This window comes from Mandrillus leucophaeus, unplaced genomic scaffold (genome assembly GCF_000951045.1).
Source record: "Mandrillus leucophaeus isolate KB7577 unplaced genomic scaffold, Mleu.le_1.0 Scaffold321, whole genome shotgun sequence".
In the NCBI taxonomy this organism is placed as follows: Eukaryota; Metazoa; Chordata; class Mammalia; order Primates; family Cercopithecidae; genus Mandrillus; species Mandrillus leucophaeus.
This window is the reverse complement of record NW_012103377.1, coordinates 3,651,033-3,671,201: the sequence shown is the minus strand read 5'-3', so window position 1 is coordinate 3,671,201 and position 20,169 is coordinate 3,651,033. Positions and strand designations below refer to the sequence as shown.

The 20,169-nt window shown below is 31.8% G+C and overlaps 1 protein-coding gene across 4 annotated transcripts in view; it reads left to right on the top strand.

Annotated features, from left to right (window-relative positions):
- The window catches only part of CNKSR2 (connector enhancer of kinase suppressor of Ras 2), a 286,046-nt gene that overhangs the window by 155,501 nt on the left and 110,376 nt on the right, over nucleotides 1–20,169 (top strand). For all 4 annotated transcript variants that reach the window (XM_011988030.1, XM_011988029.1, XM_011988032.1 and 1 more), the window contains 2 exons: nucleotides 7,024–7,157; nucleotides 12,018–12,229. In XM_011988030.1, the coding sequence (XP_011843420.1) occupies nucleotides 7,024–7,157; nucleotides 12,018–12,229 (346 nt within the window). The remainder of the gene's footprint in view (nucleotides 1–7,023; nucleotides 7,158–12,017; nucleotides 12,230–20,169) is intronic.

Here is a 20,169-nt window from a genome sequence, read left to right as displayed (position 1 = left end):
TTCATTAAATTGGCAACTCTTTTGATGAATTCCTGATTTCTCAAATATTTTGTGATAGAACGGAAGGACTTAAACATCCCTTAGTCAGATACTACAAGCAAATTTAATAATATCTGGAACCTTTAATTCTGTTGTCATTTTCACCCATTTGTAAAAAGCAGAGATGTCTCATCTGAGATAGAATCTCTTATTCTAAGAAAACAAACCAGGGATTCCTTGCTTTCTGGGAGCTGCTTTTCAAAACATCTTTTTAGTGGCACTCTACTAATTTTCTGCATTTTGGTAAGCATGGTGATTGCTTATCATCAATTTATTCTAATTCAAAGAAAAAAAAAACCTCAGAGAACTGTGGATAAACCTCAAGGTATATGTTTAGATGTTTGTGGTTTTAAATTAATATGTGTAGGCCACGAGCATAGATGGGTGGTGTCCCTTTCTTCTTATGAGAGATATGTGGAAGAATTATCTGGACACTGCCAAGAATGTTTCTTGGAATCATCACTGGGAATCAATGATTTTTAAAACATTTAAAAACCCAGCTTTTTTTTTTTTTTTTTTTTGGTGAGAATGCATCTCAGAAATGATCACTAAGATCAGTGCTGGAATTCTCAACATAATGACATATATTGTTCAAGACATTTTTATATAAAATAACATCAAGCTGTAACATTATAATTATGTTCCTAAATTGTATTCTCATTTATAAATCTCTCAATTGATGCCATAGTTACTTGTACGATTTTGTGTTTTTCCATTTAAATTTTATTGTTTAGCATTACCTTGATGCCATTTTTACAGCACATTTAAATAACTTTGAGCAGAAAATAAATAGAAAAGAGTCATAACAGTCAATTTTGTCTATCAGCTGGTGTAACAACTGGAGAATATTGATTGCATTCAATTTCAAATACATACAGATATGAATGATTAAAGTCATTCTGGAAAATCAAAATACATAAGTAACAATAAAATTTAATATTCAAGTTGCAGGTCGATGTGACTGAAAAAAAAATTAGTGACAAAAAAATGTATATGTTTCTGAGAGTTTTGTTTTAAAGAGAGCAATAACTAGTATTAGGCATGGCCCTAGAGAAGAAAATAAAATTTTAACTAAAAATGTAATTGTGCTGACTGGGAGCCAGAAACAACTGTATGTTTTACATACTCAAATGAGTAAATAGCTGTAAGTAATTGTCAAATTTTAGCTCACCAGTGTTTAAGCAAATCAGTCAAAGGACCTAAGTCACATTTGTATTTTTGAGCCACATGCTTTCAAGATTTTAATAGTGGCTACAGATAATCACCTATAATGTAGAAATTGTCCATTCTTTCTTTAGTTAACATCCCAAAAATGATGTTTACTGTAATTTGAAAAAATGGAAGTCCGGTTTTAATGTTGCTGTTTAATTATGCCCATAAGGCTGGACAATGCAGGATTAAAGACACTAGTGTTAGCCTCAATACAATGTGCAATATTTCATGATTTGATGGAAAAAGCCGTTTTATAATGTGACTCTTAAGTCTTTATTAGTTATATGCTGTATAAGTAATACATATTTTGGGCATATATATCTGTATTTTTAAACCTAGGTAGATATGGTTTCCTGATCAAATCTGTGGTCGGAAAAAACACTTGTTTTCTCTGTATTCTGACAGGAAAGGAAAAATTATATGCTTATAAAAGGAGACTCAAACCTTTTGTATTTATAAATTTGCATTCTAGAAAAAGCTGTGAAAGAACTGAGAGTGGGAGAATTTTGAATATATGTATTTCCCTTGCTTCAGTTCTTTTCAAATAATTGACTACTTATGAAAAGCTTGGCCAGAAAAAAGTATTCTCAATAATTTTCCAAATTAGATTTAACCTTCTTTACATGGTCAAGAAACTACAAAATTATATATGAATTCTTGCCGCTTAAAATTCAGGATACATTTTCTCTGAAGCGTTTGCTTAGGTTATTAGAGAGTCAATATAAAATAATGTTCTTGTACTAGTGTTGGGAATTAAAAATGTGTTTGAACTGAGTAAGGACTTATGTGAATGTTCTGTGCTAGAATGATGGGGTATTGTGATCCATTTGAGTCTGTGTTTATTCCCAAGAGCGAATAAAATAAATGGCCAGGTTTTATACTTGATGTGATTATTTGTATTTCAGTGGGTATTTCCCCACTGGAAGGCAAAGCAAGTTCTGTGTGATCTTGGCATTAGTGAATTTTAGAGCTAACTACATAAATGTGTAATGCACTGTTTTAATCTTTTAACGTTGGAGTTGTTTTTATGCCATTGGTTTCATTCAAGCTCTATCAAAGCTGGGTCACTTGATAGAAAGAGGGACAACTAAATTAAGATATGCTTGCCCAGAGATGTTAAAATGTAAAATGTTTTGAGGAAAACCTCAACGTCAAATGTAGTTTCTTAAGTATAGAAGTTCTTTTCTCATGGTCTTTAAGACTATAGAGATTTCACAGGTACACGAATACCTTCCATATGTGCTCAGTTACCTTAGAGATGTTAAAATTGGGGCACACAAAGAAAAGACCTCAGCAATCAGAGGCTTTAAAGTGAGACCTGAACCATCAGAAGATTTAAAGCTTTAGCTTACAAAATTTTATTTTACAGCAATCACAATCTTCCAATGATGTTTAAGCTGGATGAGTAGGATATTATTGCTGAAGTTATCACTAATAATTCAGAGGAAAGTTTGTGTCATACCCTATTTTAGGACACAATTTTGAAGTATTTATACATTCAAACTGACAGTATGAAAAATATAAGTTTTACCTAGAAGATTTCTAACAGTAGCAAATTGACAGTAGTACGTTATCCTTAATTGACCTAAGGTTATAAATATATGTTTGAAGAGATACATATGATCATTTTATTTAGGATTTGGACATTTTAAGAGATGCATGCCAGTGCCCCCAGAAATCTATCATAGACTTGTTTTACAAGAGTCACAACATACATGCAAATGTGTCTTCCCTGTTGGAGTCTCATTGAATATGTGGAAGGAGAGCTTCATCTCAAAAGGACCATTGAAATGAAAACTAAATGGTATGACAAAGTCCTTCCAGAAAATAAACCCCTTTGGATGGAATCAAAAATGGATCTATATCATACTTGATTACATGCCACAGAAGATCAAGTTATGCTGAAGCTTCATGTTTACTTTAAATAACAAGATGTAATCCTAAAACAATCCCCTTGTATTGTATCCATTTTATCCATAGTGTCGATAGTTCTAATTTTCTTCCGTTCAAATTTTGTCAATACAGGAGAAAGTCAAAATGATAAAAGAATGTTACTCTTTAATTCTACTTTTTTTCTTAAATTGAAATTTATTTGTAGTGCAACAGTAACTACTTTTCTTATACTGTATTCTAAACAAATGATTGTAAGTAAATGTTGCCAGGATAGGAGAAGCTATCTTTTTGTATTACATCCTCCTCATTAGATTTTTTTTTTCAATCTAAGGAATATGCCTGTGCTGAAAGAATTCTGTGTTTTGAGTTGAGGGAAGCTAAATTTGTTACTTTCTGTGCATTTTCACAAACTTAAGTGGCTATTGGTGGTAGGTGTATTTTTAATGCCTCTTGTTACAACTAGGAATTTCTCACTGATAATTTTAGCTAATTACATCATTTATTCTGTACTTGATTTGGTCAAATTTTACTTGTCTTTCTAATGTTCTTTAATGCCTTTTTCATTCATTTAGTCATTTGAGTTTTTGCTCTTTCAATTTTTGTCCAAAGTTAGAAAATTTTTAAAGAGATTATAATTTTAAATTATCACAAAGACCCCTTTGGGTTAAGTAGTTATTTTTATTTTCCCATGAAGGTTGTACTTTACTAAACTTTATTTTTCCATCGCTTAATGTCTAGATTTTTAAATATGAATCTCAAAACGAATGTTTATTATTTAGCTTGGATTAGCTTGTTAAAAAGAGCACAATTCGGCCAGGCGTGGTGGCTCAAGCCTGTAATCCCAGCACTTTGGGAGGCCGAGATGGGTGGATCACGAGGTCAGGAGATCGAGACCATCCTGGCTAACATGGTGAAACCCCGTCTCTACTAAGAAATACAAAAAATAGCCGGGCGAGGTGGCGGGCGCCTGTAGTCCCAGCTACTCGGGAGGCTGAGGCCGGAGAATGGCGTGAACCCGGGAGGCGGAGCTTGCAGTGAGCTGAGATCCCGCCACTGCACTCCAGCCTGGGCTACAGAGCGAGACTCTGTCTCAAAAAAAAAAAAAAAAAAAAAAAAAGAGCACAATTAGTAGAGAGAAATATACTGAATATATTGAATATTTACAATGAACTTTACTTGGCACAAGGCATACTGATGAGCCAGATAGTATTTCCATGATAAACCAGTTGAAATATTTTCTGTGACTTACCAGTCAATAAAATAACAAGCCAGATGAGTTAAGCAACAGGATTGACTAATTTCTTTTTTCCCTGAAGTAATATTTTTTTCAACCAGTTCAATTAATTGAACCAGCATGGCATAATCAAACCTGTTATGTATTTAAGCATATTTAAGAATCTTTTCCCTCTATGTATGTGCTAATTTGGCTAATAACATTAACTGATGACATTGATAGGGACTGTTTGCTAAAAATAGAAACCTAGAGAAATAGCAGTTTGAAGGAAATTGAGGGCTAATAATTACATTTCTTGGAAGGGAAAAGACATAGGTACCCTAGGTAGACAATGCTGGTAATAATTCAGGCAGAATAAAATATTCCCCTGGTCATTACCTCACACTTCAGGTGTACCTATTTTAAAATGTGCTTGTAACCATTAACTGCTACTATTTCCTTCCTTCCTTTTTGTTTGGGGAGAAGAAGGGTAGGTACTAACCAGGAAAAATTATCTTTAGTTCTGTAGATGGTAAAAGTAAAGAAGAAAAGTCCTCAAAATAGAATAGTGACTCCACGAGAGAGGGAAGACAATAAAAATTTAAGTTTGATTATGTTTACATGCTTATGTTTTTAGAACTTGATTTTAAGTTCATTTACAGTGTTAGGATATTTAAAAGTAAGAAAGCTATTAGAGCATTTTAAAAGTATACTGAATATTAGTTTTTCTCTCATGGTGTATCTGTTTAAAAGAATTGGAAAATAATATTCTGTTAAATGAATGTTTTCTTTGCTACATTTCTATTATGGTAAAATTTTGGTCAGATTTATTGTTTAGCATCATCTGTATTTAAAACCAAGATGTCCTGACAGAGAGGAAAACAGTTATAAACAGAGTCACATCACAGTGATTGTATGTATGTATTGTTGAGTCTGCCATTCAAGGATTTGTTGTAGAGGCATGAAATGCATCCTTAGAAATAAAATAATTATTTATTTCCTTGGGATTTATGGTATTCATCAGTACAGGTGACTCCTGTGATTACCTATATAATCTCAGGATTTTCCATTGCCTCAAGTTTTGTTTCTAAAAGACAGGAATAGTTGAACTGGACCCTATGCCAAAATTAGCATAGTAAAACATAATCTTTACTGTGTAATTTTATAATATCTTACAATTCTTCAATTAACATGTAAAACTTCTGACCTTTTTTAAAATATCGTATAAGGTGGAATATTGTAAACTCCCAAATTACATTATCATTCCTTTTCCCTTTCTCTCTCTCTTTCTTTAATTTCTACTTCACTACATTAAAATTTAACTGTCATTTTGGTAGGATGTGTGATTTCAAGCTATTAAGGTGAGCTGTGTAACAGGGAAGGTCAAAACCATGAACTGAGTCCTAAATTATGTAGCCTACCCCAGTGACTTACATTGTACTTTCCATTGTATTTATGCTTGGCTTTTTAAACAAATTTTGTTTATCTGTACAAAAGTATTGTCACAATATAAAATAGTTGTAATATGCCACTTTTTGAGTGTCTAGCAATGCATATTAAAACAATAGAACTGTGAGTCTATATAAATATGCTAAGAGAGTTTTCATACTGGCTAAAATGGCAACATCTTGTCATGTGAAGATACAGTTCATTTGTGATCATTATTTTTGTGTTTGTGATTACATTAAAATTTTATTTTTAATATGTTAATTGTATACATAGCTAATCATTAAGATCTGTAAGATAAACATAAAACTTGTGAATTTTAGTTTCACTTCAGGATAATTTCACAAACCACTAGATTATTTTCAAATGCTGTGAAGCTTGGAATTGGGAGTGCTCTTAAGTTAATGCATCCTCATGTACTGCTTAATTCCGTATGTATATTATCTTAACTTCTTAACTTTAAGAAAATAACCTCCTATTTAATACTTAAATACAGGCCTGAAAATGAGATCTATATATGCAACTAAAGATTATTTTAAATGATAGATAAATGTGTGTGCCTATGAATGGTGAAATGATTGTGTTACATAATTACCATACTTTTGATGATATACCATAAACTGGCTTTGAGAAGACAGCTATGCTTATTTTGACAGAAAAAAAGTACATTTTTCTAGCAAATACTCTCGTATTGGCCTTTCATACTCCCACTTTTGTAACCTTTTCTGAGCATCTGTAACATTTTACTAACCTAGAAATATGGTTTATCTTTTTTGGGAGAAGATCTGAAATAGCTTTCTCATACATCAATCAGGATGTGAGTGAGCTAATTCTTTTCAGAGTTACTCATCATTATTGTTCTTTTAAAGGTGGAATTCTGACAAAGTTAATTTAATTTAAATAAGTTTCTAACTGTGAGATAAGTCTTCCCATTTTGAAACACTGCATGGTATTTTTGCTTTATAAATAGTATTTCAGTGGTTATACCATAGATTAAGGTGAATTGGGAGTGAAGTGGAAACCTTTACCATACTATTTGTTTTTGGAGATTGAAGGAATATCCATGTACTAAATAACATGTTTCTTGATTTCAGCCAAGTTCAAAAACTTTGCAGAAATAGATAATTTTAAAATGATAACTATGTGTCATTGTTGTTGTTGTTGTTGTTGTTTTGTGTGTTGTTTGTGTGCGTATGTATTTTCTTTTTCATTTTAACTAGCCTCTTATACCTAGAAGTCCCACAAGCAGCGTTGCCACGCCTTCCAGCACCATCAGTACACCCACCAAAAGAGACAGTTCTGCCCTCCAGGATCTCTACATTCCCCCTCCTCCTGCAGAACCATATATTCCCAGGTATAAAACTATCACGTTGTCCTAGGCAGCTTCTAGCTAAAGGTAAACTTAACAGCATATAAACTGCAAAGTCAATTCTCAAGGAACACCTTGAATATTTTCTCACAGTTAGGAATTCTGAACACATTCTGCAAAATCATTCCCATTATAGAGAATGCATGTTGGTTAATAGTAATAATGACTAATTTGTATATAAATACTTGCTGTGCATTAAGTATTTTATACTATCTCATAATAGGAAAGAAGAAGAAAGTAATAATAAATAACAATTAGGATTTCTTTAATAAGCAAAGGATAAGTGAGGTTCTTTGGCTAAAAAGCCCCAGAAATTTTCTGGTTACTTTGAAGCATTTCATACATTAAAAAAAAAAAAAAAAAGCATGCTATAGATGACTTTTATGCTTTCTTAAATGTAAGTAATGAGGAAGATATTATTTGATAATGATTATGAGGGAGATTGTCTTTTTTCCCCTAATAGTCCTGTATCTGAAATTTTTATTTCATTAATTAATTAATGTTTCTTTCAGGAAGTAGAGTTTACAAGGGAATGAATTACTCTTAAAGTCTATTTTCTAGATTTCTTGAGGCTGTATCTCTATTTCATTTATTGATTCTTATCTGAAATTCCTTGCAGATGTAGAAGAATACAGCTTTATGTCATAATGCATTCTTCCTAAAAGCATTCTAATATCCAGCCTTGTGAAATACAAAAATTGTGGAAAAGGACTAGCACTAAATGGGGATCATTAATACCAATCACAAAAAACTTGATTCAATTTTTAAGTTAGTTCTGCATTCAAAAACAATAATTTAAGGTCTCTTGTTTTCAAGCCATAATTAGTATTAAATTTCTTTCATATATAAAAGAACTGAATTCCCTGTGTTTAATTTCCATTATTCTTTAGTACACTTAGTGTTTCAGAAATCTATATGATGGTTTACTGACATTATATGATCTAAATGCTGCATGGCAATATGGTTTATCTGCAAATACCATGTTGTCATCTAGTAATATAACTATAGTCAGTTTTATGTATATTTTAGTTCTTTGAGAATTAAATATAGCCATTGGAACATGACTTATAAGATATAGTTTACTAAGCTGACATTTCATAAATCTAATATATAATTTACAATCTTTTGTTCAATTTACAAGCAAATATACAAATCCATCCAGTATCCTAGTAAAATGCAAGTTGCATTTTAATTCTATTAAGACAGTATCAGATTTTCCACATACTCTTGCATGAGGAGCAGTGAAAGTATGTGTGTTCCAAACAGGAAGTGACTTTTTATGATTTGTTTACATTTTCATTGGAAAGATTTTTATTTCAGTGCAAATAATTATTTAAAATGCCTTATTCTTCAGAGGTCTACATATACAGATAAACATCAAAAGATTATTTTTATCAAATCTCTGTAGTTTTAAAATGTTCTTTCCTCTTCAGTGGTGAGGAGCTTGTTACAAAGAAAGTGTCTCCTCTACAGAAAATATTTAAAATACATTTAAGAGGACAAAAGAGTAAAATGATCCAGTTCTGTCTTCTGAGTGTGATGGACATATTATAAAGGCTCTATATTGAAGCCAATAAAAAGCTTGAAAATGCTCTTTTAAAATATTAGAGAATGTGAAATTGAAATATCAACATAGTGACCCTTGTTTTGTCAGTATTGCTTGAAAGCTCCATACTTTTCCGTAAAATTCATAGTGTTTACTGTATTGCCATAAGTGATTCTTAGTTGGTCAGTGTATAATTTAACAGAATATTCTAAATACATTTTGAGTCAAATTGTTACTTAACCAGTCATAAAATCTTTCAATATAGGAGTCAGAACAATCCATGCATCAAAGCCCCTTTGAACCACAGCCTTATATAAGTGTCTGCATTTTCTGGCTTGATGTTAAGTTGACAGTCAAAACTTTTTGCATTTGTGATTATTTTTATAGATACAGCCTTGGCAATTTTTTCCCCATTTTCTCATTTTGAAGATGAATGTTGCGAACCTAGTTTAATTCTTCTGAACATTTTCCCCCATATTAAAAAACTTTGTTTATAAAGGATAGGCATTTTGGTGGTATGTGAACATATATGTTTGATTTGGATTGCAAATAATAAAACCTCTCTCATCTCAAAAAGAAAACAGACTTGAAAAATGATAGGACTAGTTTTCAAGTTAGACAGAATATTTTTCATGTGGTTACAATTTTTTGAACACATTTATTCCAGAAAAAAAGTTATTGCAAAAGTGCCTTTCTCTCTAAAAGATAAAACACTCGTTTGTGAAATGAGTGAAATTTGGCTGGCATTTTATTATATGTCTTATGACTATACACAGTTTCATTATCATTATATATAGTACATTTCTATACTTAACCAAATTTCTTTTTCTATGATGAAAATGAAGAATTTATAGGTCTTTGAGCAACTATGACATTTAAGCACTAATTTCTCTTATTAACTCTACTGTGTGCCATTAAATATAAAGTTAGTTCAGCAAATCAATGCTCTTTTAATTCTTCCTTAAATCCTTTCTAGAGCAAAGGCACAGATTTATTACTTATGTGCATAAACGTACAACATTAAGAAAGGTGTAAAAAACTCTTTACATCAGAATGAATTAACACATTGAATTCTCCAGGGACTCATGACATGAATATGTATATTAACACACACACACACATACACATACACACATTTACATACACAATACATGTATCTACTCATTCTACTGAAAAGTTTGGTTTTGCTTGGTACTTTTCTCAATTCAACAGTATCTTACTGCATTCTATATAGATTTGTTTTAAAAATCTACCCTGTTGATATAAGGTCCCTCCCTCATGTTATTATACAGTAGGAAATACCATCCCTTTCAATTTCCTGCCACAAGATGTTTCCATATAAATATAGCATGGTGTATTAATAGGGCTAAATCACCCTCTGATTTCAGCTGCATTAACATTCATGTCACAAGCTTCATAGCGCGAGGTCTGTTCATTTACAGATAGGCATAACCTTACTCCAGTGCCACAAATTCATTAGGGCTGCTTCCAAGCTAGTTGCAGCGTCAATTTCTTTTTGATAGTGGACTAACCAGGCAATTTGTTCAGGAAAAGTTTTCAGCAAGCCGAAATAAAATTCTGCCTGGATTTTATATTTATTTCCTTCATATTGCCTAAAAACTATTTATTTAGTTCTATTTTGGTAATAAGCAATACTTTTATTTTAGAAAATAAAAGAGTAAATGGTAATGTAAATGGCAACAACACCTTGTGATGGGTTAAACAGATAAGAAAACTCACTGATTGTCAGTCTGGAGAATGTTGTTTGCTACTTTCTACATATTTCAAATACTGAGAATATAGTTTTCTACATTTGGACAAACCTAATCTAAACATTTACACACAGAAGCAGAAATACAGGCTTTTGCCAGACTGGGGCTCATATTTTAGAATTCACATTACTTTTATAAGCTCATCACCCTTTTAAAAGGTATAATAGGAATTAATTTAAAAATTGTTCTTTTTATCTGTCTTGTTATAATTTAGTTTATTCTATGAATTTAAGATTTTAGTCTTATCACTTAACATAAAATTAAATTATTTTTCTTGTTTGACAGCATTTATTCATGGCACTGTTTAGGGTAACCAGAAACAATTAAGAAAAGGGAAGAAATTTAACTAATGGTCCACAAGGGGAGAAACATTGCATTTACATTCATAGTCATGTTCTAGAAGACAAGCTTTTCTGACAAAAAGTTCATAGGTAATCAGTGAATCATTTCATAAAATAAACAAGATTCAATTTAACAAATAGCAAATGAACTATTTCTATCAAAATAGTTTTGGGGCTTAATTTACCTATTACAGTGTGTGAGTAACAGGTTTTAGGGAGCTCATAAATTATTAGAGATGTTTTTCTCTAGAATCCTATAGAAGAAAAAAATCAACTTGCCATCACCCTAAATTCCATTCTTAAACTCCGTATTTTATCAAATTATTTTACCTTCTCTCCTCAAGAAACATTGATGTATAATGAAATTTTGATATATTCATTTAGAATGAGTTCTAGGAATATGTCTTTTTACTCTTAAATGAGATCCGTAGAGTTTGAATACTGAGAATAATTCTTTTTATTAAGATTTATTTAAAATTAATTACATGTTGTGTGAATTTCTTATAATACAAGTTTATATCACGCTAATTTGGTTCCTAAGGCTACAGTGCTTCTTATGATAGTTCTTAAACACATCTTTATTTTTAAGCAGTGCAAATTTTTACCAAGAATCAATTAGGTAAACTGGCAGAAGAAAACATTATACTTTAGTTAACATTACTACCATTATACCTATTGTCTTGAACACTAAAAACAATTTATGTGCTAAGGTAAACTGGCAGAAGAAAGCATTATACTTAAGTTAACATTATTACTATTATACCTACTGTCTTAAATGCTAAAAGCAATTTATATGCAAAGGTAAACTGGCAGAAGAAAGCTATATACTTAAGTTAACTTTACTAGCATTATACCTACTCTCTTGAACACTAAAAGCAATTTATGTATGACATGGTACGGTGAAAAATGGACTTGGGCAACAGTAAAATGTTTCATGGCCTATTTCAAATTCTGTCAGTTGTTAGCTGTGTAACATTGAGGCAAGTTGTTTAGCCTTTCTGAGACTCACCATTTTGTTTTCAGCAAAATAAGAATAATTACAAATTGCCCTATAAATCTCAAAGAAAGTTTGGAAAGGTCAGGAGATATATTGTGTGGGAATAAATTATTAGTATTTTAGACCCTCGGCCATTTACTACCCTAACATGTTTCTACATCCTTCTCCTTGACTCTAACCTTTCTTTAGGGATGAAAAAGGAAACCTTCCTTGTGAAGACCTCAGAGGACATATGGTGGGCAAGCCAGTGCATAAGGGATCTGAATCACCAAATTCATTTCTGGATCAGGAATATCGAAAGAGATTTAATATTGTCGAAGAAGATACTGTCTTATATTGCTATGAATATGAAAAAGGAAGATCAAGTAGTCAAGGAAGACGAGAAAGCACCCCAACTTATGGTAAGAGTTCTTCTCTTATGTTTATGTAAGAATATATTTCTGGCATGGGAATCTCAATTTCCTTTAATAAGTTTTCGGGTTGTGAAAGTTACTTAGGAGCTTTTGAATCTTTATAATTGATCTGTCTCTCTCATGTGCTTCTAAGTGGAATTTCTACATGATATGAGACATGATATTAAACATTATTCTAGATTTTCAAAAGATAAGAAAGAACAGTAGGTAACATTTTAGTTCATAATGATTTATAAAAATCTTTTTAGCATCACATGTACTTCTTGTGTGTTAGATGTTGCCAGTTTGGAAAAATTCAACTGTTTTTTTTTTTTTTCTTTTCTGTTTTTTCAATGAATACTTACTGTTAACATGACTTATTTAAAATAAAATTAACTCCATTTCCTCAGGGATTTTAAGAAATATAATTTTCTAGGGAAATTCTCACCTCAGTTTTTGTATTTTTTAAAGAATCTGTAAAATTTATTTGACATTAGAGTGGAAGTGGATTTTAAATAGAACGGATTGAACATACTGTATTTAAGGTAAAAATGGACCTAGAGTTATGATGGGCACAGGATTGTTTTAATCTTTGATTCTTGACCAAAAAAGTAACCCAGTCACAAATACTTAAAATTGTTATAGTATATCTGAAAGATTTGCAGATACAGTTGCTTAAAGTAGTAAAGCTTGTGGTTCTTTTGCAAGAATGAATGGATTTAGTTGAAAGTCTCTGCTCCTCCCTTTCCACTTTTCAAATTAATCATTTTTAGTGAGGAGCTTATACTTTGAGGAAGGACAGCATCCTTGCTAATTAGTTCAAACTTGATCAATGGGAGCTGAGCAGAAGCAAAGTTGTTTTTAGCTCTTCCTTTCTATTCATACCCCTCACTTGTCTGTCATGGCCATATACCTCCCTCTTTTGGTCTCAAAAGAGCAGTCATCACATGTCTTCATATACATGTCTTATTTCCTTTCAGCAATTTGGTAATAAGTATGAAAGAAAAATTTTCCCCAAAATGATCCTAAATAGTAGAAGCCATACTTATCTTACTTTGTGTTATTCTCTGTACATGTGCTTTTTAATCATAAGAATAAATAATATATTTTAACATAAACTTCTCAACTATACTACTCTAGTGGCAATTAAACTGCTAAGTATTGAAGATATTTGAACCTTTACTTTTCTCCTCTACTATATTGTAAACCTATAATATAGAGTATAGAGGCCTGTAATCTTTGCTATCCCTACCTTTGCCCCATGAAATAATATGAAATTTTTATTCTTATTCATTCATTCCACACATACTAATTGACTGCCTATTACTGGATAGGCAGTAATGTATATCAACTCTTCTTTGTTTGTGTCCCAGTATTATCTGGCTATTTTCTACTTATGTTGAAGTAAGTAATTAGTGTTTAAGAGAAATTATAGTCACCAAATGAAAGTGATTGATTACTGATGACTGTATTTTAAAAAATGTTTACTAAGTTCTTACTTGAATGGCTATAAATTGGTTGTCCCTTCGGACTACAGTTTAAAGCACCTAATGCCATCATGTGCCACAAATCTCCCCTGACTAAAATAGAATACTTTTTAAATATTAGAAAATTTAGATAGCCTATAAATACTTGATATCTTTTTGTAAACAACTTAGGAGAAAAGAAATATATACATACTTAAAAGAGAGAAGTAAGCAGAGTTATTTGTTTCCTTCAGTATTGTTTTCAACTTTTAAAAATTGACACATAATAATTGTACATATTTATGGGATACAGAGTGATATTTTGATACATGTATACAGTGGGTAATGATCGAATCAGGGTAATTAGCATATTCTTCACTTTAAACATTTATCACTTCTTTGTTCTGGGAACATTCGAAATCTTCTCTTCTAGCTATTAGAAATTATATAATAAATTATTGTTAACTATAGCCATCCTATAGCACTATAGAATACCAGAGCTTACTTCTCTCATGTAGCTGTAATTTTATATCTATTAACCAGTCTCTTCAAAATCCCTCTCTCACTCACCCCTCCCCTTCTCAGCCTCCAGTAACCACAGTTCTACTCTCTATGAGCTCAAAGTTTTTAGTTCCCACTTGTGAATGCAAACATGCAGTATTTATCTTTCCGGGCCTGACGTATTTTACTTAACATAATATCTTCCAGGTTCATTCATGTTGCAGCAAATGGCAAGATTTCATTCTTTTTTAGAGCTGAATAATATTCATGTATACATATATATATCATGTTTTCTTTATCCATTAATCTGTTGATAGACATATAGGTTAATTTTCATATCTTAGCTACTGTGAATAATGCTGCAATAAACATGGGAGTACAGATATCTCTTTGACATACTGATTTCCTTTCCTTTGGACATATACCCAGTAATGTGAATGCTGAATCATATGGTAGTCCTGTTTTTAGTTTTTTAAAGACTCTCCATACTAATTACTATAATGATGGTACCAATTTACATTCTCATCAGTATTGTATAAGAGCTCCTTTTTCTCCGAATCATTGCCAGCATTTCTTAATTTTTGTCTTTTTGATAATAACCATTCTAACTGGAGTGAGATGATATCTCTTTGTGGTTTTAGTTTGCATTTCCCTAATGATAAATGACATTAAGCATTTTTATATACCACTTGGTCATTTGTGTCTGCTTTCATGAAATGTCTATTCAGATCATTTGCCTATTTTTAAATAAAAATATTTCTTTTATTGCTGTTGAGTGGTTTGAGTTCCTTGCATATTCTGGATATCAGTTCCCTGTCAGATGAATTGTTTCCTTTGCTCTACATAAGATTTTTAGTTTGATATAATCCCATCTGTCTGTTTTTTTCTTTTGTTGCTTGTAAGCCTTAGCCATAAAAATATTTGCCTAGACCAATGTCCTGAAGTATTTCCCCTGTGTTTTCTTCTAGTAGTTTTATGGTTTGGGGTCTTATATTTAAGCGTTTAATCCATTTTGAGTTGATTTTGTACATGGTGAGAGATAGGGTTCTAGTTTCATTTTTCTGAGTATGGATATCCAGTTTTCCCAACCCTATTTATTGAAGAGGCTATCCTTTCCCCAGTGTGTATTCTTATTGCCTTTGTCAAAAATCACTTGACTTATTTCTGAATTCTCCATTCAAATAATTCTCCAATCAAATAATTGGGCTATGTGTCTGTTTTTATACCAGTACAATGCTGATTTGGTTATTACAGCTTTGTAGTATAATTTGAAGTCAGTCAGTGTGATACCTTCAGCTTTGTTCTTTTTGTTCACAAATGCTTTGGCTATTTGGGGTATTTTATGGTTCCATACAAATTTTGGACTTTTTTTTCTATTTTTGTGAAGCATGTCGTGGGTATTTTGACAGGGATTCCACTGAATCTGTAGGTTGCTTTGGGTAGTATAGTCATTTTGACAATATTAATTTTTCTTATCTATGAAAATGTGATGTCTTTCCATTTTTTGTGTTCTCTTCAGTTTCTTTCATCAGTGTTTTGTAGTTTTCATTGTAGAGATCTTTCACTTCCTTGGTTAACTTTCTTTCTTAGTATTTTTGTAGCTATTATAAAGGGGATTGCATTCTTGATTTTTTTCAGATAGTTTGTTATTGGCATATAGAAACACTACTGATTTTTGTATGTTGATTTTGTATACCGCAACTTCTGAAGTTGTTAATCAGTTCTAAGAGTTTTGTTGTGGAGTCTTTAGGTTTTTCTATATATAAGAACATGTTGTCTGCAAACAGGAACAATTTGACTTTCTCGTTTTCAATTTGAATGCCCTTTATTTCTTTATCTTATCTAATTTCTCTGGCTAGCACTTCTAGTATGTTAAATAGGAGTTGTGAAAATGCTCATCCTTGTCTTGTTCCAGTTTTTAGAGAAAAAGCTTTCCACTTTTCTCCATTCAATATAATGTTAGCTGTGGGTTTGTCATATCTGGCCTCTATTGTGTTGAGGTGTATTGCTTTCTATACCTACTTTGTTGAGAGTTTTTATCATGAAGGGATGTTGAATTTTATTAAGTGGCTTTTTTTGTGTATCTATTGAGATGTTTACATGGTTTTTGTCTTCATTCTGTTGATGTATCACATTTATTGATTTGCATATGTTGAACCATCCTTGCATCTCTGGGATAAATCTCTTTTGATAATGGTATACAATGTTTTTCATGTATTGTTAGATTTCATTTTCTGAGAAGTTTTGCATCCATGTTCATGAGGGATATTTTTTGGTCTGTAGTTTCTTCTTTAGTTTTGTTCTTGTTGGATTTTAGTAGTACCGTACTGTTGGCCTCATAGAGTGAGTTTGGAAGAATTTCCTGCTGTACTATTTTTTCAGATAGTTTGAGAATAATTGGTATAAGTTATTCTTTAAAAGTTTGGTAGAATTCAGCAATGAAGCCAACAATGAAGTCATCTGGTCCCGGACTTTTCTGTGTTGGGATCATTTTTATTACTGATTCAATCTCATTACTAGATAGTGATCTGTTCAGTTTTTTTTTTTTATTTCTCCTTGAGTCAATCTTGATACATTATATGAGTCCAGGAATTTATCCATTTTCTCTAGGTTTTCTAATTTGTTGGCTTATAGTTGTTCAGAATAGTCTCTCATATTCCTTTCCATTATTGTGGTATCAGCTGCGAAGTTTCCTTTTTATGTCTGACTTTATTTGGGTAATCTCTGTTCTTAGTCTAGCCAATAGTTTGTTTACCCTTCAGAAAACCAACTTTTCATTTTGTTTGTCTTCTGTAGGTTGTTTTTTTTCTTTTTTTGTCACTTTCATTTAGTTCTTCTCTGATCTTTATTATTTCTTTTCTTTCACTAATTTTGAGTTTATTTTTGCTTTTCCAATTTCTTTTTTTCCTAATTTTTTGAAGTGCAGTGTTAGATTGTTTATTTGAAATCTTTCTGCTTTTTTGATGTAGGCATTTCTTGCTATAAACTTCTTTCTTAGTATTGCTTTTGCTGTATCCCATATGTTTTTGTATATTGTATTTCTGTTTTAATTTGCTTAAATAAATTTTTAAATTTCCTTTTTAATTTTTTCATTGACCCATTGGTTGTTCAGAAGCATATTGTTTAACTTCCATATAATTGTACAGTTTTTAAAGTTTCTCTCACTGTTGATTTCTAGTTTTATTTCATTATGATCTGAAAAGATACTTGATAGAATTTCAATTTTTGAAATTTGTTGAAACTTGTGGCCTAACATATGGTCTATCCTGGAGAATGTTATTTGTGCTGATGAAAAGAATGTATATTCTGCAGCTGTTGAATGAAATGTTCTGTAAATGTTTGTTAGGTCCATTTAGTCCATAGTGCAGTTTAAGTCTGACATTTCTGTTTTGATTATCTCTCTAGATGACCTATCTAATGCTGAGAGTTGGGTGTTAAGTCCATAGCTATTATTATATAGGGGTCTATCTCTCCCTTTAGCTCTAGTAAGGTTTGCTTTATATTTCTGGGTGCTCCTGTGTTGGGTACATATATATTTACATCTATTATATTCATTTGCTGAATTGATTCCTTTGTCATTATATAATGACCTTCTTTGTCTCTTTTTACATTTTTTGACTTAAAGTTTATTTTATCTAAGTATACCTACTGATGCTTGGTTTGGTTTTTGTTTGCATGAAATACCTTTTTCTATCCTTTTACTGTCAGTCAGTGTGTGTCTACAGGTGAAGTCAGCTTCTTGTATGCAGTATAGAGATGGGTCTTGTTTTGTTTTGTTTCGTTTTGTTTTCTTTAATCCACTCACCCAGTCTTTATCTTTTGATTGGGGAATTTAAACCATTTACATTCAGGGTTGTTACTGATAGGGGAGGAATTACTCCTTCATTTAGGCAATTGTTTTGCTTATTCTTTGTTGCTTTCTTCCTCTCTTTTTGTTTTATCTTTGCAGTTTGGTGGTTTTCTGTAGTGATAAGGTTTGATTCATTTATCTTTCTCATTTGTGTTTCTACTCTACCAGTGACTTTATTATTTTGTGTGCTTCCATGATGGAATTATTGTCTTTTTGCTTATAGATGTAGGATTCCCTTAAGCATTTATTTTAGGCCTGGTCTAGTGGTAATGAATTCCCTCAGTCTTTGCTTATCTGGGAAAGACTTTATTTCTCCTTCATTGCTGAATCATGGCTTTGCTGGATGTAGTAGTATTAGCCAACAATTTTTATCTTTCAGCACTTTGAGTATATCATCCCATTCTTTCTTGGTCTGTAAGGTTTCTGCTGAGAAATCCACTGTTATTCTGATGGAGGTTCTTTTTATGTGATCTGACACTTTTTTCTTATTGTTTTTAGAATTTTTTCTGTGTCTTTAACTTTTGACAGTTTGAATATAATGTGATTTGGAGAAGACTTTTTTGGGGTACTTTGAGCTTCCTGTATGTTTGTATGACTATATCACTTGCAAAACGTGGGAATTTTTTAACTCTTATTTTGTTAAATAGTATATTAGTCAGGGTTCTCCAGAGGGACAGAACTAATAGGATATATGTATATATGAAAGAGAGTTTGTGAAGCAGAATTGACTCACACAATCACAAGGTGAACTTCCACAATAGGCTGTCTGCAAGCTGAGGAGTAAGGAAGACAGTAGTGGCTCAGTCCAGGTCCCAAAGCCTCAAAAGTGGAGAAGCCAACAGTGCCTCCTTCAGTCTGTGTCCGAAGGCTGAAGAACTTGGAGTCTGATTCAAGGGCAGGAAGCATCTAGCATGGGAGAAAGATGAAAGCCGAAAGACTTAGCAAGCCAGCTTATTCCACCTCCTTCTGCCTGGTTTTTCTAGCCACGCTGACAGCCAGTTGGATGGTGCCACCCACATTGAGGGTGGGTCTTCTTCTCCCAGTTCGCTGACTCAAATATTAATCTCCTTTGGCAACACCCTAACCGACATACCTGGAAACAACACTTTGAATCCTTCAATCCAATCAAATTGACACTTAATATTAACTATTACAATAGGTTTTTTATGCTTTTGCCCATTTAATTTACTTCTGGAACACTTAAATTCAAATGTTTGGTCACTTTATTGTGTCCCATTTGTCATATAGGGTTTCTTTATTCTTTTTTGTTCTTTTTTCTTTCTTTTTTTTTTCTGACTGGATTATTTCAAAAGACCTGTCTTTATATTCAGAAATTCCTCCTTCAGCTTGATCTAGTCTATTGTTGAAGTTCTCAGTTGTATGTTTTTATTTCATTCATTGAATTCTTCAGTTTTAAGATTTTTGTTTGGTTATTTTGTATGATATCTATTTTTTATTGAATTTCTCATTCAGATCATGAATTGCTTTCCTTATTTTGTTGAATTGTCTGTATTCTCTTCTATCTGAGTTTCCTTTCTTAAGGATCATTATTTTGAATTGCTTTTCAGGCATTTCATACAGTTGTTTTTTTTTTTTCCTTTGGGGTGTATTGCTAGAGTTGTGTTCCTTTGAAAGTGTCATATTTCCTTGCTTTTTCATGTTTCTTATGACCTTACATTGATATCTGTGCATCTGGTGAAGCAGTCACTTCTTCTAATTTTATGGGTTTGCTTTCATAGGGAAAGACATTATTATGCATTTGCATTCTATAGTGTCAATTGGGTAGGGTGCTTTGTTTTGGTTGTGTGTGTGCACAGTAGTGTAGTCTCCATATGATTTATTTGACTATAGTCACTCTTATATTCTCCAAAGTTTTTTTTTTTTTTTTTTTTTAAACTTTTGAACCTGAAACAAATATAACCTTAATGTAGATACTTGTAGATACTTTACTGGAGATTCCTCAGTATAACCTGAAGATTGTTTCAAGTAAATAGCAGTTTAATGTATTTACCTTTTTAAAATTAAATGTTAAATAATAAAACCTATATGTCAGGCACAGGACTGTGTGGCCAGAATTTTCCCAACAATTTATTTGTTAAGTCATTCAACTAATACTTGTATACATAAAGTCA